The sequence below is a fragment of the Cygnus atratus genome, chromosome 13, assembly GCF_013377495.2.
Source record: "Cygnus atratus isolate AKBS03 ecotype Queensland, Australia chromosome 13, CAtr_DNAZoo_HiC_assembly, whole genome shotgun sequence".
NCBI classification, from domain to species: Eukaryota; Metazoa; Chordata; class Aves; order Anseriformes; family Anatidae; genus Cygnus; species Cygnus atratus.
Window position 1 is genome coordinate 1,242,840 of NC_066374.1, and position 22,229 is coordinate 1,265,068.

General features: G+C 39.1%; 1 protein-coding gene across 1 annotated transcript in view; it reads right to left on the reverse strand.

Annotated features, from left to right (window-relative positions):
* Window positions 1-22,229, reverse strand: part of TENM1 (teneurin transmembrane protein 1) — a 325,742-nt gene that overhangs the window by 208,361 nt on the left and 95,152 nt on the right. The window contains exon 3 of the mRNA XM_035541547.1: window positions 6,240-6,500. Coding sequence (XP_035397440.1) covers window positions 6,240-6,500 — 261 coding nt within the window. The remainder of the gene's footprint in view (window positions 1-6,239; window positions 6,501-22,229) is intronic.

A 22,229-nucleotide genomic window follows, 5' to 3' on the forward strand; every position in this document is an offset into this window, starting at 1 on the left:
CTGAAGTGCAAACAGGTGACTTGCCCAAAAGTCAGGCATCTACCCAGCCATCAGAGTGAAAGACCCACAAAGATTTAGGCAGAGGCAAAAGCTCTATTAAATGGGCCACTGCTCCCAAGGTATAAAACAAACACTTGGCTGACTTACAAAAAATTAATCTTACATGTTTCTATGCCATTAAACTCAGCTTTGATCTGTAGCCTTGTATGGATTTGTAAAGGAAAGCGCGTGTTATCCAGCAAGAATAGAGGAAACGAATTCTGATCTCATCAGAATTGATCTGTATTGACGCCAGTGAAGCTGTGCACGATTTAAACTGGCATATTTCAAATCAAAACTTAGTCCCAGGACTGAGAATTAGGGACCATCTGACACTTACTGATTCGCTGGGTGAACACGGGCAAATACCTCATCATCAGTGTTCCTCATTTCCCTTCTACTTATACATGGCTAATCTTACTTTGTCTTTGCAGTCAGGTGTTTAAAATTATTGATATCATTAAAGTTTATCACACCAACTAGAATCTGATCCTGGACACTGACGTTGAGAAAGAGCCTTCCCAATAATTTCTGTGGGAAAAAGGAAACAATTTTTTTTCTTGCTTTGTTTTTAAAAAGACAAGTATGTTATTAAAAAAAAATATCCCCTGGCCTCAAGCACTCTAAAGCTATATCCCATGATCAATCTAGTGGTATTTCAGCATGTAGTAACACCTTAATTTCTAGCCTGTAAATCTGAAAGACGCTATCGTGAACTATAGACAAAGTCAAGGTGTCATAAAATAATGCATCCACAGGAATTGAACACGAACCCAGCTCCAAGTCAGAGGGTGCGTTTCACACTACATGGGACTCCAGCACTCTGCTGCTGGTTCTCTCTACTTTAGAGAGAAAGTCTATCTAATTGCATAAACACATCTAAGTCTGTTTCAGGAGTAAGCAAAACCAAGCATGTTATAGCAATCTGACAACCTGAAATAGGCTAAAAATTGTGGTGTTGGAGAAATGGCTTGAGTTTCTTACTAGAGTTCAACTGAGATGTGGTAAAACAAAAACAAAAAAACCACTTCTTTACATCTGCACAGACATCCTGTAAAGCAAAACCCAAGAACTGCATGAGCAATTCAGTGGGGAAGAGGATAGAAAATGGACTTGAGTCTTCTTTTCAGCTCACGAGCTAGAGAGGGATGCAGTTCCCTGTCATACCATGTAGTTTCAGCTGTATGTTCCAAGACCATCCTTTTTGTAGATCAGGGTTGTGTCCTCTCCTGGACCTTCTACACCAGAAAAAGGAAATAAAAAAAAGAAATATGCCAGCTCAGTATTCTGGCAGACTAAACCACTGAACTAAATGTTCTGATATTCTGCAATGACAGATACCTTTGTTTTAGTGAATTGAAGGTAAATGCACTCTTCTTCAATGGAAGAAAATAACTGTTTTTAATATTGTTATTTTGAAGCATTTCTGTCCAGAATTTACATTCATGTACCATAGAGTAGCACTTTTCTGGTTAAAATAGAAATATTTATACTATACCACAGATAAGCAATGATCCCCATGAAATTGGTCATTCATTACTTGCAGTTAATATATATTTTGCTTAGCCTCAGGCAAAGCCTCAGGCAGTTTGTGCACTAATAAGCTATTATTAGTTGCCATTAACGTTGACAACACTAATTTAAATGGGAATGTTGGTTTTTCACACAATCTGTTCAATGCTTTCAAAACAACCAGAATATGTTTAAACAGTGATAATGACAAGAGTCAGTATGTCTATGAAGGAAAATAATCCTCAAATAAATTCTCTTATTTGAGTAGTCAGAAAACATGATAAAGCACACCGATTATGATCAAAGTGCATTCAAGGGAAAAGTGACAACCTCTATTAGCTACTTGGGGTAAGAAGGCACTGTGAACTATATAGGCCAAAGACTAAAAACCGAAATTTTTTGACCCAGTACCTCAGATTTCCTAATGGCACTAACTATTGGTATAGTATGCTTAACTTTTTCCACTAGATTTGGGTTCAAGTTTACCACATATAACATTTTTAAGTAACCTGGCCACTGTTCATCTTTCTACGTTAGAGATATATGTTCTCAGAGTAACAGGCTTCATGGAGGAGGCACATACCCTGATTACTGACACGTGGGGCGTGACAAAGATTTAAAAAAAATGCATCAAGTCATTTTTATACCTATAGGGATAAAGTTTCTAGTTACACCCACTCACACCACTGGTCTCACAAAGACCAAGGATTTGAAGTAAGGGTTGTGTTTTGTCTGTTCACCTGTTCTTTAGAACACAATTGTTCTGCAGAACTACAAGTATTTTCATCCGGAATGATGTAAGTACAAACCTACTGGCATCCTGCACCTCCGGAATAAAAAAGAAATCTGTCTTTGATGACCTCAGGTAGATTAAAAAAAGAAAAAAGACAAGCTCAAGGCAGCGCAGGTCAACTTTTGTCTCGTCTGGAATAATTTCTATTTATTCAATCTTCCGATTATGTCTGCACAGTAGTAACAGCAATATAGAGCAGATCTATGCAAATAACCATTCAATTATCTTATTATACTACTTTTGGCTCTCAAACCACACAAGAATTTTGGTCAGTCCATGCTACCTCCTTATATCCTGATTAGCTTAGTCCTTTTCAGTTAGTTCGGCTTGTCCCTTTTAAGTGAGTTTGATCTTTGCTCTAAACAGTACTGCAGGTACAGATACATCTTTTGTCGGGTAATGTGGGAATAAAAATGTTGTTTTTGCAGAGTTACATTGTTACAATTCCTTACAAGGTAAGGAATGGGGTATTGAGATACGCTTGCAGTGATAAGAAAACTTAGCAGGTGACCTTGTAAAATGCAGACACCCAGACTCCTTAGAACAATTAGGTGAAAATCACCTTGTTAAGTCAAGTCAGGTAAGTGAAGAAACATTACCACTTCAAACAGTAAAAAAAAAAGTCAAAAGAAATTTGAAATTTAACAGGCCGGCAACTGAAGGCCATGCATTGTCTGTGAAGCATCAGATAGATTGTGAACCTGGATTACCCACTCAGTAGGGAAACAGGGGAGGGTCCTGTCATCAAAAAGTATATAAACTGTGTTTTGGAACCAGTAGGTGCGCTCCTGCTTGTGGGGCGCCCGCCATTGCAATGGCGAATAAATTACTACTTCACTGAGATCCTCGCCTGAGCCTAAGTTATTGGCTACGGAGTGTTTCTCACAGTAACATCTGCTAGAGCTTTGAATGAGTAAGAAAAACTCAAGGAATATCTTAACAGAATAAAATTTGAGAAAGTATATTTGTAGATCAATGTAAAGCAAAAAAAATCCTGAGAACAGGTTTACCAGAGTCTACACATTTGGCTGCCCTAATGTCATCACAGAGAAGCTATTCTGCATGTGTACCAGACACGTGCTCACAGAGCAAAAAAATAACACGGCAAAAATCAACAGACCTTTTCAAAATATAGACAGTAGTAACAATTAGTTTTCTCAAACAATGCAACAACTGTATCTTCCTCATTAATTTTACTCCCGTTTCAAGTTAACTGTCTTCACATGCCATTTGGATAACTGTTCTAAAGCCAGAATTTCTGAACATCTATTTTTACAGCAATGGCATGGTATCACGGAAACCAGCATTTTGTGAGTTTCCAGCAACTGCTCTTATGTGCTCAACCATTTTCACACCACAGAAGTTGCTGGTTGGCATAAAGAAAGTCTACTTTCATGGCAGTAGCTGACAGGGATAAATGTAGCACTTGTGGCTCTCTGCTAAAGCACTTTGTACAAATGACTGCGTAAAAAGAGAAAGATTTGTCATTTATTACTTCATTTAAGTAGAGATTTAAGAACGTCTGTGCTCAAAGAATGCTTTGTTACTGAGTGCCAATCCAGATGGAAAATGCTGCTCTCTGGATCAGAATTCCTGACTGTGAACTTACCTGTGAAGGTCTACACAATATAAATGGATAGAGCTTGAAACACTGTCTTCAAATTTATCCACATTAACTTTTAAGACTATAAATATAATTACTCAACTCCATAAGAAGCACTGATGCCCACTCTGTTTTTATCCTGCCCCAAGACAACTAAGATTTCAAATAAGCTTGTGGTCACAGTTTCTCTCTCTCTTCCAGCTTAATTTTGCATTCACTTTTCTCTCCCAACTGCTTTGTTAAAAATTATATTCAAATACCTAACCCATAGAATCATTTTAATTAAAAACTTGTTATAAAGCTTACAAAGATCCAAACAGTAAAGCTACATGCAGAAACACTACTCTGTTCTATTCTAGGTCATGTAAGAAATGAGTTTAAATTGATTAAATTCATTCTGTAAGAAAAGCATTTAGAAGAAACCACTCCATTCTTTGTTGATGAAACCTAATGCTTATGTCTCCATCTTAACAACCCTTAACCCACGGATCCTGCAATGCAGGATGAGGAAGGTAACAAAAGCATTTCCTTTGCTACCTACAATAATTTTCATCTACAGCAAGATTGACATACTTAGTGCAACTTGTATGGCTAGCAAAACATCATGAATACCCAGCTCCACCATTGTATTCAATACTGAAATACATAACTTGGTTGTGTGCTTAATCCTGATTCAGTATGTCAAATTCCCAGCCACCTGAAACATAAATGACCATGTGCATTTCTTAGTCTGAAGAGTAAAAGCATGCACATTCCTTTCTGAGATAACATTCCCTTTAACCATTTCCATAGTTCAACTGATTCTAGACAAGCCAGATTCAATTCCTTCAACCGTCATCTAAAAATTAAATGCCTTAGGAAAACACAAAAATAAAAGTAAAACAAACAACCCCCACACGCAACAACACTTTACAGAGGATGACTCCTACACAAAATTTTACAGAAGCAAATGGGGGGTGCCATCTGAAGATTAACTGGTTCTTGCAACATGATACAATGTGATAGCACAGAAAACTTAATCCTCAAATGAGTATTTCATTAAAAAGGAGTTGTGCCCTATAACCTTTTTTTTTTTTTTTTTTTAATAAACTCATGCTGATAATCTACTGTCTTTGAAACTCTATTGGACAGTATCATTGGTATTGATATATAAATGAAATTATACTTCCAGGTTCATATTTAACAAATGAAAACCCCATATAGTAACTACAGAATGGACATTCATGAGTGAACTCTTTCATGTTATTACTACAAACTTACTAAAATATATCACTGTCAACACTGAAGTGTCATCTGCCACTTTCACTGTTTCTCTGATCTCTTAACCAGTAAAAAAAAAAAACACCAAACATACATACAAACCAAACCACACTTATTTAACTACATTTAACTATTAACATGGTTAACCACTTAGTTAACTACGTTAACTACACAGAACCATAGAATATCCTGAGTTGGAAGAGACCCACAAGGATCCTTACATCCAGTTCCTTATCATCGAGTCCAACTCTGACATGTAGCTATTAAACAGAAATTGAGAGATGAGCTAAGCTTGTTGATATCAAGATGATAAAATTGTTTACATATTCTTACTATTACAGTTAAGGAAACATTGAGAGCAGATTTTCATTGATTATGATGCATTGAGATAAATAATTCGACTCTTTTCCCCTTGTTACTCAATTTAATAATGTTTTGCCCTCCTAAAACATAAGACAAACAAATAAACAAAAAAATCCTGAAAGAGAATGAATACTTGAAACAAACAAACAAAAACTAAAAAGTACTACTGACCCAGAAATCCCCCCTCCATATCCAGAGGAACATAGAACTGAGATTTGACAGAGATATGCTCAGCCTGCCCTGTTGATTAAGGCATCTTAGGGCTTACCCTAACTCTTGAGACTTCAAGCTACAACCAGAAGCCAGCACATGCAGGATGGATTGCACACAAAATGTGTGATTTAAGCATACACACAAAGATTTATTTTAGAACCTAATGCATAGGCCACTAAAATAAAGTGATAATCTCCCTGTTGCATAAAAACAGAGAATATAGGAAAGTAATTGCTCTTCAGAATAATGCATTTTAAAAAAAATTTGGTCCCATTTTTTGTCTTATTTTCCATCTACACTATAAACACAATCCAAATACTAAACAGTCTTTTCAACTTTCGTATAATATATAAACCTAAGGAGGAAGGAGGGAAAAAAAAAGAAAAGAAAGGAGAATAAGAAAGTTTCAATGAATTACTACTTCTAATCAGTACATTCAATGCATTTCTTTATTACCATTCTCCCCATCAGACTTCCTTTCGTGGTCAGTGTCAGTCAGGGACAATGCTGAATTTGCCCGGCTTGACAAACAGGAGCTGTGCTCTGATTTCACCCCCCTCATCCACATTCTCAGGGCATGATCTGGCGATGCTCCACCTTCGGTTTCAGTATCCACATCTGAACCCACCTCTACTGGGTAGCTGTGCTCAGATACACCATGTAAATCTGTTTGGTAGCCAGAGCACAGAATATGGGGAGTCTCACAGAATTCCATGTCTGGAAAAAAAACAACAACAACAACACAGAAGTGTTTAGGAAAAAAAAAGTGAAAAACAATGTACGTTTGGTGTTCTTTAGGAGAATCTGTTTTGAGAATTAATATTGTTAACACTATTAGAACCCTTTTTTGGTCAATGACTCACTCTACTATCTAATCTGCTACAACATAATTCTTTAAGAGTGCAATTCTAAAGTATATAATACTGTACTGCAATTGTGTCTTTGTCAGATAGAAATATGTAACTCAAATGTGTACACACCCACACACGGATAGCAACATATCAATTTACAACTGAAGTGAGTTAATATCAAAACCTTAAAAATACTGATACTTTTGTTTTTTTGTCAGAAAGGTAACAGTTTTAAAATTAATCTCACAAATCAGAAAGCTATCTAACAGGATTTTATCATAAGGAAAGCACAGAGAATTTACAAATATAGAATTTACAAAATAATGTCAGAAATATTCGGTTAATCACAAAGAAAGGCTACTTACCATTGACTTGCTCTTTGAGAGTGCTGTCCTTGCATATTCACACCAGTGGGTTTTGGTTCTCCAGTGATGGTGAACTACAGGAACTTCCTAGAAGAGCAGTGACTACTAGGACTGTACAAGTGCCATCTCACGACACCAAGTGATCAGAGATTTGGGAGAGTTGTACAGTGCTCAATACTTCAGTTATTCTTATTAAACACCACAACTGTAGGGCAATCCAAGGAAAAACAGAAGGTGGACAGGAACCATAATGTGAATATGCAGAGGAAACATTCTCGAAGAACTACAGGTGAGTAAGATACATTAGCAAATTATAACTTTCCTTTGAGGTGGCCTCTGCATATTCTCACTTGTGAGAATCCAATTACCAATGCAACTCCCAGGGAGTCAGACGAGGAGTTCTAATTAAATAAGGATTACAGAACTGCACTCCCTAATTGAACATCAGACCTGGGATGCCATCTTGAGAGACTAAATACAATATCAGACACACATACAGTATTCTTTCAATTTCTAGAGAAGAAACGTCAGAGACAAGGGTCATTGAGAGAGACTGAGGACAAATATTTGCTTCTACTGTCATCCTAACTAAAGCCTCAATTTGCCAAACTAATCCACTTACCAGCCAGTGAAAGGAACGGTTATTATTTTAAGCATGCTCTCAGAAATAACTAAAAGCCCTGGTATTTTCTTGAAGGCGTTGACCAAAACCTACAAACCAAATGCTAAGATATAAAAGACTGAAGTGGCTCAGTTTTCAAGTCATCTACCTCTGTAAACCAAATCTCTTTGCCATATAAATGTTCCTGAAGTTCTCTGTTGTGGCAAGAGCCTACATGGGCTGGCTTTGAGCTTGGGCAATTGCAATGTGTTTCCTAGAGAGCAGGGAAAGGGCGGACAGCAAATAGAAAGAAGTAGCCATGGCCTCACTTTCCTGTGCAAGAGCCCTGAAGGTCATCCCGGCTCCCTGGTGTTGCTACTGCAGGGGCCAGCCCATTGCAGCAGCACCGACCATCACCGCTCCTGCTCCTCTCACGCCCCAGGGCAGCCACAGCACCCTCCACAGTACCCTCATCTCTTCTCCAGGCTCACAGGAGGAGGACTTGATCTCAGATCTCCACTTGGGAAGCTGCAAAATTCTTCACTAGCTCTGTCTCCAAGTCTTTCAAACGCCTTGAGGCGGGCTCTGAGGTTTGATGGAGATGGTTAGGAGAAAGCAGCTGAGATGCCGGGAGGTGGCTGCATAGTTTCTGCACTAGAGGGAACAGCTGGCATTTGAGCAAGTATCTCTTGACCTACGTCTCCAATGCCATCCTCCTTCATGCTCTCTGGGACCTGTCAAAACTGTCCCCAGGCTGCCTGGCAGAAGGAAGGAAGAAGAGTGTTTCAAGGCAGAACTTGGGGATGCAAATGCAAACTGAGCAGTTGGGATGAGACTCTATGCTGGATGCTGGTTCTCGATCCTATCCAGATGCCGGCAAGAGAGATTTGAACCCCACTGAGACCCTCTCCTTCCCCTGTGGCTACGACAGTAAACACAAAACATTCAGTCTCCAGAAAAGCCTTGCTTTTCTGAGATTTTTGAAGCTCATTGGGAATTGGAGACATATACACAGAGGCCATCTCAGAGAAAGTTACTGGATATAACTAAATGCAGCATTGTTCATATAATGACTTATTTGTAACTCTCATTTTAATTATGTATTATATACACAATGAACTAGCTCCACTTGGTTTAATTAGACAGCATGGACCAATTTTTTGTATGACACGAACAGTGCAGATATTGATGCTGGACACAACCATCGCAGCTGAATTACACTCCTAGCTTTTGCTTTCCTTCTGAGAACATAAATGAATAAAGCCACCTTTATACCAAGGACAGTTCCAAATGGTATGTGGTCACTCTTATTTTTCTTGACCAAATCCAAAAAAGGACATGTATATAACCCAAATAAAAACTGACAAAGGTGCTAGATGACTAACCCAGCGCCTAGCACCAATGCAATAAAGAGTGAATCCCATAAACAGGCTGGTGCTGTTCCACCCTGACAGGACTGAATTGTTTTTTTAAGAGGAGATTGTGGATGCCACTAGTTCACAAACATTTTCCATTAACAAAAAGTGAGTGAATGCTCCCTTGTAAAATAACTGATTTAAAGTTCTGCTTAAATGAGCTGAGCTACTATAAAAAAGTGACAAGAGCGTCACTCCACATGCTGCCCTCTAAATCGTGCTGGCCAGTGGCTGGCACCAGCTTGTCACACGTAGGGGTCACATCCACATCGTCCACTCCAACAGAAAATTCTGATGGTTAGCACACACTTTAGCAAATAACATAAAAAGGAGGAATAAATGGATACTGCCATTTAAAGAAGTATATTATCAAAAAAAAAAAAAAAGGTAAGATTTATCTGCTGAAGTCATATAAAATTCAAAGAAAGTAAATTAGACTAATGCATTTGGACAAGTGTGTTTAAGAAGACTAGCAGGTCTGCAGTGCTTCTCAAAAGAACTGAAGGGAAAGTATTCCCAAAGAATTATGGTTTATTGATGTACCTCAAGAAATATTTATATTGAAAAACACACTTATTTATAACCTCATGGATGGAATAAGAACCAAAAGAATTAATTACCAGACTTAATATTCACTTACATTTTGGTCGAGGCCCATACTGCAGAAATAACCTCCACTGGAACAATTCCCTAATACTTATTTAATTCTCTCAAAAAGCAGTCTTATTTTCATTTTCAAACTTAGATTTCTGTGAAGCACTACAGCAAAGCAGCTTTCTCAGGTTATGTCTCTCCTTGTCAACTAAATAACAACACGTGATCTCATGAAGCACCTTCTGAACCTCCGTCCCCTTCAAAGCTAATTTTTACTTATTTTCAGCAGCAAAGAAACTTTCATGTAATTGCAAATACTTTGGAAACTTCATGAGCCATGTCAGCTGATTCCAGGCCCTCAGGGAGCAAGGATGCAGGCACTTCCCTCCGCGGATGTCCACCAGAGGCAGCCTGCCTGCCCCCAGCAGCCTGCAGCACACAGTCTTGCCATTCGCAATTGCATATGCCAGTGGGAAAATTCATCCCAGTGAATCTCACGAATGCTAATTAGATCACACATGTTTAAGAAACACAGAATTTACCCTTCAGTCTATACCTTAATTCAAAATGTAGCAGCTAGCATTTTCAATATTTAGCTATTTTTTTGGCAAAGAAAAATAAAGTGACTTTTTTATGCTACAACTCATAGCCAACCACAGTCCAATCAATATACTGCCTTAATAGCCTACTCCTTGAGTATACAAGCCTTTGTAGTATTTTAACTCCCACGGGCTGCATTTTCTGAAAAGCACTTAGTGTGCCAGGAGTGTCTGGTTTAGCCTGCATATCTAACCTTGTTACCTAAAATACTACACATTTCCACAAGGAGATAAAGTTCAAGTGGATTTATGATAGATTTAGTCTTACCAAAAAGACAGTCACAAGAGAAATGAAGGAACATTAATACGAAATTCAAATTTTTGCATGAACTGTGGAAAGAGGAAAAAAAGGCTTCTGTTACGAACGTATATGGAAGATCACAGCAGAATATTCAACTCTTGAGCTTTGTAGCCATTGCAGCTGAACTGTTAAACGCAGGTATTTTATCCCTTACTTTCATTAAGAGAAATTGATATAAAAAAATAAAAGAAATATAAAAGAAAACAAAGAAAATATAAAGAAATGTCAAATATTTTATGAACAGAAAATGGAAAGAAGGGGTACATTACAAAACCCATTAATGTACCCATTACTGGGTACATTACAAAAACTCATCAGCGTTTCAATTAACAGATCCCTTTCTTTCTACTTTTCCACTTTCACAGAATTTAGTTTTCCGGGGAAAAAAAAATAATCTTCAGAGAGGAGCAGTTAAAGAGAAGTTTGACTACATTGGACAACGGGGCCTTTGCTCTTCTTTAAGAAGTTCAAGTTGAAACAAGAATGATGTAGCTGAACAGGCAGCCAGCTCTAACACTGCTCCTACCAACCAACAGCTACTGAAAACTTCTGCCTTCTCTCTCCAGATACACCCACCCACTATTCGGGATCTTACTACAGCATTAATTTAACTTCCAGTAGAGTTAACATCTTAATTGGATTTTCATGTGTGTACAAAGCACTTATCCCAGGGCGCCTTCAGGACAACCTCACTGTCCTTCATACCTGCCAGGTGCACATACCAACAACGTGGGGCTCCACTCTTCAGTTGAGGATTTCTGCAGACCTTAGTGGACTTGCAGGACTTGTGGAATTTCCACATTGCTTCCGTTTGCCAAGAATTTTATTAATTTCAAAAAACTAACTAAGGGAGTAGTTATTTTTTTTAATAAATAAATATTTAAAATGATAATTAAAAAAAAAAACAACTGTTCAAAAAGAGATGAGCACAAGGAACCATCCTTTCAAATTTCCACGCTCCCTTATGGAAAAATATAATTTAGTATAAATAACAAAATGACAAATAATAATACCTATTTAAAATATTTAATTGATTTATCTGTTTAACTAGAGAAAGAACTTACAGAAAAATGGACAATTATTATAAACTGAAATATTTTGACCAGTTGCTATTGCATGCCTTGTATGAACCCTAATAAAGCCATTTGGATTTATATATTTTAAAAGTCTCCCTGAATATCATTGATTCAGAAATTTATTTTATCCTTAAGTCTTGGTATAGGGTTCTTCTTATTCCGAGAAATCTCCCCACCCAAATGCACACAAAATCAGTTCTCCACGTAGAAACGTACAAATTGCTCTATGTTTGCTAATGCAAAACTATAAAGGAAATTTTGTGCATTAACTTGGGGGGAGCCTGAGTAGCTCTGAGGGAGGGAGAAAATGTCAAAAATGTCAGTGTATTGGAAATTTATACTACATATACTAGTTATATAATACTCATCTGATGCCAGTCTGCTTTTTTTTTTTTTTTTTTTAAAACACTAGAGGTTATTTGAGAATACCGGGAATGTCACTCTAGGGAGCAGATCCCATGGGAATAATCTGAACCAATTTGGAAGCAATTCCACACAGGCAAATAATATACATTAACACAAATAGCATCACAGTCACAGAAGTTACCAAGCTAGTGTCTGAAGGAGTGATAATACGAATGCAGGGGAAAAAATACCCCAAACATGCAGTAATTGAGGTTGCTGTACGGCATGGGATTTTCCAGTACTACGCGGTGAATTTCACACTTTGAACTACCACCAACAGTTTAATCAGCGAGTGCATTTCATATACTTCAAAATGAGAAGGCAAGGCCAGCTACTCGTGGCAAAAGATACTCAGATAGGAGGAGGAAGGAGAGAGGGGAGGAGAAAGTAAATCAAATGGGGAAAGAAATTCACGTCCAGTTTTTGAAGCAATACATATGCACCCTCCTAAATGAGAAATTTTGAGGGCTATTGAGCACTCTGCTAAATTCAGTGTGTTCAACAGCCCTGAAAATTTCTCATTTCTCACTTCAGCACCATAGTTTACTGGCTGTACACTGGACTTGAGAAGTAAATGTGCAGACATTTTAAGTCTGTTTTATAAAGTCATTCATGTGACATAACCTGCTAGATAACTCAGTGAATGTTTTTTTCTGTGTGTATTCACATTTGATTTAGTCGAAGTTTCATTTTATTATTATTTTTTCTTGTTTCCATGTTGAGAACACACTACTTCTTTCCTGGGACAATACTATTTAAGGACATTAAACTTCAGTAACCTTTCATATGAAAATCATTGAGGAAGAAGTAAAAAAATCAAATAATTTGCAAAAGCACTTTACACTGATTTTTAATTTTTTTTAAACCACTTATCACTTGCTACACTATTATCACAGTCCAAAACATTCAGCTGCATTTATTTCAGAAAAAAAATAATCACATAAATAAGCTGCATATAGAAGATATCATTTGTGTTTTTATACGTATATCAAAGGTACAGTATTGCACATTTTATTTTACTGTATTTCAACTTTTCCTTACATTCCAAGATCAGGTTAGATGAGGCCCTGAGCAACCTGATCTAGTGGGTGGCGTCCTTGCCTATGGCAGTGGGGTTGGAACTAAATGATCTTTATGGTCGCTTCCAACCCGAGCCATTCTATGATTTTATGATTCCCTTATCTCCAAGGTTTATTTTCTTATATAAATCTCCAGTTACCGCCAGAGATGCTAGAAAGTTAAAAATAAAAGTAATAACAAATAAGGAAGAATTAAAATGGGAATCAGAGTCTGCTATAACGCTGAGAAATTTCATGAAATTTGCAGATTAGGCAACTAAGGGATTACAAAAGAAGTTTGCACTTTCACAAAACTCTTAGGCTTGTAAAATTTACGAGAAGGAAAGAAACTATTTCTCAGGTCTTTCCCCAGAGGAAGCAGAGGATGAGGTTCCAAGCCATGCCTCATAGCAAACACCCTTCGAAGTCTCTTCAAACTAATTCTTCAAACACAGAAATAGGGCAGAAGCAGACTGGCAGGAGTAGACTGCACCAATTTTAAAAATGTGCCTGGAGTTCTCAGAGTGGATTGTTTTTTTTTAATTACTATTAAAATCAACATGTATAAGGAAATGTAGTTCTCAAATTTTGCATAGTAATCATCCTAATTTTAGGAAGACATGGACAAACTTTCTTTCTTTCAAGAAGTGGAAAATCCTTTTTGGAGACCACTGGAAATCTACAACGTTGGAGATCGCGTTTTCAAGAGTAACTAGCAAAATGTCAGAGATAAGGCTTCTAGAGATACAATGTGGATGCAGTAGGTCTCAGTTTAATTTAGAAACATTATCATTATCAGACAGACCAGGAATTTAATCCTTCAAGTTCAAATACATCTTAAGTATTGCTGGCTAATGCCTTCCCTGTTCTTAAAGTGCAGCTTTATGATGTAAAATACTTCCCTTTACACAGACTCTGTTAAAGAGAAATTTCTATTGCAGGCACTCATAAATATATCTCCTTTAATGAATTTTGGAGTTATAAAACCATAGCAAATGCCAGGAGTTAGCATTTAACCTAAATTTCTGATAAAAGAAACGTACTTAGTCTCAAATAATGACCACTCTAACTCTACCCTATTAAAGGCAAGAGGGAAAAAATCTAATTATCACAGACAAGAAAGAACCTCAGTATCATTTGTGAGAATAAATGACGTTCTTATAATGCTAGAGTTGAAATAGATTTTGGAAAAGTTGCCTTACAATACATTCAATTACAATTTCATTTTCCATATGCAAAAATATATTACAAAAGAAAGAATTTTCAAGAAAAAAGATCTGTTGTTTCCAAAAGGTGCATTATAAGAGATGCATTTCTATTTTCTTTCACGAATTTTAAATAGTCTCCTCGGTTCTAAAATCATTGGTCACTTACAAGTTCTGGCGTTTGTGTATGTTTAAGGCAAGCAATTCATAATAGATCTTTTCTTCTTGTCATTAAATTTTCAAAATTAAAGCTGGTTATAGTCTTAGCCTGTAGTTTTATTTATTTATTTATTTTACTAAAAAAAAAGAAAAGACAAGACTTTTATGAAGTACAACAAAACTATGAATCAAGTAATCTAAAAAAAATAACTACTGTTTCTCTTCAAAAGTTTCGTATAAATTAATATTCTTCCTCAAGATTAACAACAGAAAGCGAAACAGTGGAGTACTGATAGCTTTAGTCCTGTCTACGTATAACTTAACAGGCATAGATAAGGCAGCGGTTCCAGCTTGGAAGCCTCTTTCTCATTTAAGAGAAGAAAGACTGACAACTTTTTTAACAGAGTATAAATTGTATACTACCAATTTTTAATGTGAAATTATCCTCAGATTGTTGCTACATATCTACAAACTTCTGGAATTAATTTCTAAACACAATTACATTTAAAGCAGAATCACTTTCATTCAAACATCAATCTTAGAGATTTCATGACAGGTATTGCTTTCTAATAGAACTCAGGATGGAAATATGAAATTAATTTCTACCAACAGTTTTGATTCTGGTTTGTAAAACATTTTAAAAATACAAGCTTTGTTTCTAAAAGTACTGAATTTGTTTCCTTTTAAAATTCGAGAAGAACCATTGATATGCTATGTGAGCATCAAAGCCTTTTTTGAATAAAAAAGTGTAGATATCTGAACAATTTTAATTGCCTTAGAAAGTGTTAGAAGACAATATATTAAAAATGAACAAAGCAAATCATAACTGATTTCCTTTACATTACTGTAAATCCAGAAAAAATGTCTATGATGCCAGTGGGTCACATAAAGAAGATAGTATGTGGGCTTCAGGTCAGCACAACTGTCTCACCTTGACTTTCACCAAAAGGTACAGAGGTCTACTGTCACTTAAAATTTGCTTAAAAGAGAATCTATCACCCATTTTCCTTTTAAGTTAGAGGTCTGACAGTGCCCAGAGGCAGGCTGGAGTGGAGGAAGGTGGTTTGTGTCACCCTGGGTCACCCAGCAAACACACTTAAGAGTTATTTCAGGTCTGAAACAACACAAACGGAAGCAAGGGCTCTGTAGGACTTTCATCTGCTGACAAAGTTCACGTTCCAACTGACGAATCTTAAAAGAACCCTGAAAATTAGGAAGAAGTATTTGCAATAGAGGGGGGTATTACAGTAAGCATCTGGAGGTAGAATCCCTTGAAAGGAACGGGTGAGGCGTAAGGCTCTCCCCAGCACCGGGCTCTGTGTTCAGCAGACAAAAAACAGGAGATCGGTCACTGCTGTCACAGTCCTGCCATCACAGGAACAGGAGAAAGAGGAGCAATAGCTCCTACCACCCTCACCCAAACGAACAAACCTCTGACAGGATTAGCTTATGTATCCTTTCCTTCTTGTTGTGAATCTGCTGGAAATTCAGGGCAGAGAATTTACCAACAAATCAGAAATGAAAAAGCTGCTAGCGAGAGAGAAAAGACAGCAGCATCAGGACAGCTTTGTAAATCTTGACAGACACTTGCTGGCTCTGAAGGGTGAACTATTTGTTGTGATTTTTGAGAAATCAAGAAACATAACAAACCAGAACAAGTATTACATAGCTCTTTAGAGACATAAATATTTGTCTCTTTCTGATTACATTGGTAAAAGCTTGACAAACTCCAGCCTGCAAGCTTCCAGCATCACCAAGTGCGCTGGTCAGAGGACTTGCTGACAACCAGCCCCTTTGTACCTTAGGAATCAGCAGCGTAAATGCTGTAAGCTGAAAGTACATCTGACTCCTCTCTCAAGCACCCACAGCTGAAAAGACTGTCAAATGGTGACAAAATTTGAAATTTTCATCCACCCTTTTCTTGGTGGAATGTCAAAGATTGGCAGAAAAATATACCTAATTTTGTACTTCTTTATCTTTATATATATAAATACACGAGTGTGAAATATTACATATACATAAATACTGACACAGAACTGTATAAATATAGAATTGTACAACCTTAAAATAACTAAACTTGAAAGGATTTTTGGCAGCCTGTTCCCATTCTCAGAGCTAGGCCAAGTTAGATCAGGTTGCTCGGTGCCTTCAATGAAGAGTATCAGAGCACAACAACGCATTTTAAAACCATCTCCTAGGTGAGGTTTTCAAGAGACACCAGGTTATGCTCTAACAATAAAGCTAAAAATCCAACTTTCTTTTCATGATTCTGAAAATCCAATCCACACTGATTCATTTTTCACTGTTAAAATATCCCATTTCCCTGCACATTCACTAACAGTTTTTAACGTGTAATCAGTAAAAATCAACTCAAACTGTGAGACACTTCCTACTTCTGAGTTTAGGACAGCTAAACTTTGAACTATTTAGGATTGTGAGTGCACACATTTGCACTTTCCCCTCCTTTTTTCCAGATCTTTGAAAAATTTACTTGTGGTGTACATGATCTCACAGAATCACAGAATCGTCTAGGTTGGAAGAGACCTCCAAGATCATCTAGTCCAACCTCTGTCCTAACACAAATAAGACCTCCACTAAACCATATCACTAAGGACTACATCTAAACGTCTTTTAAAGACCTCCAGGGATGGCGACTCAACCACTTCCCTGGGCAGTCCATTCCAATGCCTAACAACCCTTTCAGTAAAGAAGTTCTTCCTAACATCCAACCTAAACCTCCCCTGGTGCAACTTCAGCCCATTCCCCCTCGTCCTGTCACCAGGCACGTGGGAGAATAGACCAACCCCCACCTCTCTACAGCCTCCTTTAAGGTACCTATAGAGAGCGATGAGGTCTCCCCTGAGCCTCCTCTTCTCCAGGCTAAACAACCCCGGCTCCCTCAGCCGCTCCTCCTAAGACTTGTTCTCCAGACCCCTCACCAGCTTCGTTGCCCTTCTCCGGACTCTCTCGAGCACCTCCATGTCCTTCTTGTAGCGAGGGGCCCAAAACTGAACCCAGTACTCGAGGTGCGGCCTCACCAGAGCCGAGTACAGGGGGACAATCACTTCCCTAGACCTGCTGGCCACACTGTTTCTTATACAAGCCAGGATGCTGTTGGCCTTCTTGGCCACCTGAGCACACTGCTGGCTCATATTCAGCCGACTATCAACCAATACTCCCAGGTCCTTCTCTGCCAGGCAGCTTTCCAGCCACTCATCTCCCAGCCTGTAGCTCTGCTTGGGGTTGTTGTGCCCCAGGTGCAGGACCCGGCACTTGGCCTTGTTGAACTTCATACAGTTGACCTCAGCCCATCGGTCCAGCCTATCCAGATCCTCCTGCAGAGCCTTCCTACCCTTGAGCAGATCGACACACGCACCTAACTTGGTGTCATCTGCAAACTTACTGAGGGTGCACTCGATCCCCTCATCCAGGTCATCGATAAAGATATTAAAGAGAACTGGCCCCAGTACTGAGCCCTGGGGGACTCCACTAGTAACCGGCCTCCAACTGGATGTGGCTCCATTCACCACAACTCTTTGGGCCTGGCCATCCAGCCAGTTTTTAACCCAACAAAGCGTACGCCAGTCCAAGCCACGAGCAGCCAGTTTCTTGAGGAGAATGTTGTGGGAAACGGTGTCAAAAGCCTTACTGAAGTCAAGGTAGATCACATCCACAGCCTTTCCCTCATCCACCAAGCGCGTCACTTTGTCATAGAAGGAGATCAGGTTTGTCAAGCGGGACCTGCCCTTCATAAACCCATGCTGACTGGGCCTGATCGCCTGCTTGCCCTGCAAGTGCCGCGTGATGATATTCAAGATAATCTGCTCCATGAGCTTCCCTGGCACTGAGGTCAAACTAACAGGCCTATAGTTCCCCGGGTCTACCCTCCAGCCCTTCTTGTAGATGGGCGTCACATTTGCTAGCCGCCAGTCGACTGGGACCTCTCCTGATAGCCAGGACTGCTGATAAATGATGGAAAGCGGCTCGGCCAGCTCCTCCGCCAGTTCGCTCAGTACCCTCAGGTGGATCCCATCCGGCCCCATCGACTTGCATACATCCAAGTGCTGTAGCAGGTCGCCAACCATTTCCTCGTGGATTATGAGGGCCACATCCTGTTCCCTATCCCCTTCCACCAGCTCAGGGTACTGGGTATCCAGAGAACAACTGGTCTTGCCGCTAAAGACTGAGGCAAAGAAGGCATTGAGTACCTCAGCCTTTTCCTCATCTTTTGTTACTAAGTTTCCCCCTGCATCCAGTAAAGGATGGAGATTCTCCTTAGTCCTCCTTTTTGTGTTGACGTATTTGTAAAAACTTTTTTTGTTATCTTTAACAGCAGTAGCCAGATTGAGCTCCAGATGAGCTTTGGCCTTTCTAATTTTGTCTCTGCACAGCCTCGCAACATCCTTATAGTCCTCTTGAGTAGCCCGCCCTCTTTTCCAAAGATTATAAACCCTCTTTTTTCTCCTAAGCTCGAGCCACAACTCTCTGTTCAGCCAGGCCGGTCTAGTTCCACGCCGGCTCGTCTTTGGGCACGTGGGGACAGACCGCTCCTGAGCCATTAAGATTTCCTTCTTGAAGAGTGCCCAGCCTTCCTGGACTCTTCTGCCCTTCAGAACCTCCTCCCAAGGGACTCTGCCAACCAGTGTCCTGAACAGCTCAAAGTCAGCCCTCCGGAAAAGTCCTCAAAGTCCACGGCAGCGGTTTTACTGGTCCCCTTCCTGACTTCGCCAAGAATAGAAAACTGAACCATTTCGTGGTCACTCTGCCCAAGACAGCTCCCGACCACCACATCTCCCACCAGTCCGTCACTGTTTGTGAACAGAAGGTCTAGCGGGGCACCTCCCCTGGTAGGCTCTCTAACCAGCTGCATCTCAACACATGAACATCTACTAGGAATGCAGTATATACCTTAATTTAGATTAAACACTTAAGGAACATTTAGACCAAAAAACACACTCTTCTGATTAATCCTGGAACAAGAAAGGGAGAAAGCGTGCATGCAAGCTCTTCAGTACTTCCATTCACGTCCAATTACATCCAGCTGCCAACCTGACATTGATGAGAACATATGAAAGGCAACTTGGCACATCCGTTGCATTTGATTAGCCAACTGGGGATACAGATTTTAAGTCAAATAACCCCTCTTTCCCCAAAAAGCTCTTGAAGGGTTTGTCATCAAATGTTCCGTCTGATCAAGAAATGGGAGATTAAACTCCCTTCAAAAAAATTCTGACCATTTCTGCTCCCTTCTTTTTTTGAGCATTCAGTTTATCATAGGGATTTCAATAACAGCAGTTCAGATGTGAAGGTCAGCTACGCTGCAGTTTAAGTAATATTAAAACAATTTAATGGAAATAATTGTTTTTGCGTATCTCATTTTAACAGGCATGATCACAGAAACCATTTTCCAACTGTTTAACTCATATCCCTCCAAGATCTTTATTAGATTTTTCTAATATTTCCAGATATTATTTCTTTACACTACATTCCATTAATAAGTTACTTAACTTAAAAAGACTCATATTCTCATATTAAGATGAAATAAGGTATCTCAGCTGAAAATGGTGAAGTTATTGCAGGTGTGCACGCCCAGAAAATACACTGTGGTAATCCTGCTTAAATATCACCCAGCATCATTACTATTTAAGTTAAATAAGCTGTTCTTAAAACATATTTCACCCTAAAATGCACATCGTGGTTACGAAGAAAAGATGAAAATCTCAGCCATTTATGTCAACATAATAAAGCTCCTAAGCATATAACACCAAATCTACAAAATTCAGGGTTGTTAAAGTAGAGAAATTGATCCCAGAAGGGAACAGAGTACCCCCAATAACATTTTTCAAAATTATTCCAATAGCATTTGTCTTTATGCTGTTAAGCTATTTAAATAGGTACTACAACATGCCCAATTCCCTGTATGTTAGCAGGGATATTTGTTTAGAATACCAAGATCTGTTTTCATCTCATTTTTCCCCTCAAGATTTGTAGAGCTCCAAAAGAGGGAATAAGTACCATCATTCCTGTACTGCACCAAAGGGAATAAAGGATGAGAAGAATTCCAAAGCACACCAAATCAAAAGACCTCGGTACATTTTCACAAAGTTTGAAGAAGTGCTGCTAGTCTCTGCCATCTGTTGCCAAAAACATATCCAAGCTTTGGGAACAATGCCACTGCACTGAGAAATACCTCCAGTGTTTTTATGGGGGTAGGAGCACTTGGCTGCATTTTTCCTAGCTCTAGACCTCTTCAATTCCCTTGCCCTTTCTTAACATAAGTTCTAATTGTTTTGATATACTAAACGGTTTATTTGGGTATATAACACTCGTTTTAGCAGCTATTCTAATCACTGACTTTGACAACACCAGCCCGGGGTTTAACCACATAGCATCTTTACCTTTCACAGAGACAGCCATCTAATTGATACCTAGCAAATAACAAGCCACTGACAGGTAAGCATTAAAATGTGATTGCTCTCCTTTGAAAATGAGCAGGCAAGCACCTGTTCTTTCTAATGCAAATCGCAGATAATATTGCCTATCCAGGAGTAAAACAAAGTCCCCGTTATCAGCAAATAAATGGGCACATTTGCATTGCTAATGTCTATGAATGGCTGGGAGGCTGGCTCCCTAACATGGGAGAGCTAGAAGCTGGTGACTAAACAACCTTGTTGGACAAATTTCCCAAAAAAGGAAATTAGCAAATGAAATAATTTGTTTGGGTCTTAACAGGCTGAAAAGTACAGGAGGAACAACCCACAGTATTGGCGTTCTGCATAGACAGAGCTTCTAAAGCTTCCCGGCATCTGCCTTTGAGACGTTTTTTGGGTGGAACACAAAATGCACACCAGTGGCCTCCATCCCTTGTGCTCTGCTCTCATGGCCCACAGCTCAGCAGGGGGAAGCAAAGTCTGTCTGTGCACCACAGCTCCTGGTTCTGCAAAGCTGCTGCCTGATCGATGAGCTTGGGAGAGCTAAAGGTAGGAGCCTCCCCAGCAGCTGACAGTACTCTAACCCAGGGAAAGTGAATGAAACCAAAAGAGCAAGATAGCTCACTACCAGATTAGCCTACAGCAGCCCTGGAAAGTCTTCCATGCCCTGAAGGTAGGATTCCCACAGGCAGATAAGCAAAGCTCAAGTTCAGTACTGCTGGAAATGCTTTGTGCCTCCTTATTAAAAAATTCACACAGTTGGAGGTGAACTAATTGAGGTGGTGGAGACAGTAACACAGAAGGCATTTAAAATGTAATTAAGCCATGATCAGAAAAGGGACACAGAAGGGAGAAAGCACTCAAAATAGATACTCCAGGGAAATACCAGATTCAAGCACAAATGAGAGCAACTGTGTATTGAACCACAAAGACATTTCCATATACAGAGAAGAAAAAAAAAAAAAGGAAGTGTGCAGTCATTTTAGATAACTTTCATTAGCTTTAATGTGCCCCATAGAGACAGGTGTTCTGACTCGAAAAGGACCCTATCCTGCCCCTGAGGGATTCTGAACCACACAAGGGATCGCAGAAGAACACTGCAGGATCAGTGTCTTGACTCCTTTGGCTTCATTCTGTAGAAGCGCGCTTTGCTTTATCTCTGCTCTTTGCTGCTCTGGAAGGATTGCAGCAGCCACTGTTTCATGTAGTGAAAAGCACAGCTCATGCATATACCCTACTATATAAAGGAGGGGAAAACAAACAAAAAGAAGAGTAAAAATGTGTAATTATAAATATTACAATTTTGACCTCAGACATACAACAAACATTCCTTTTATGACAAAATCTGCAGAATAGAGAGGCTTAAAGTGAAAGCCTACAGAATTT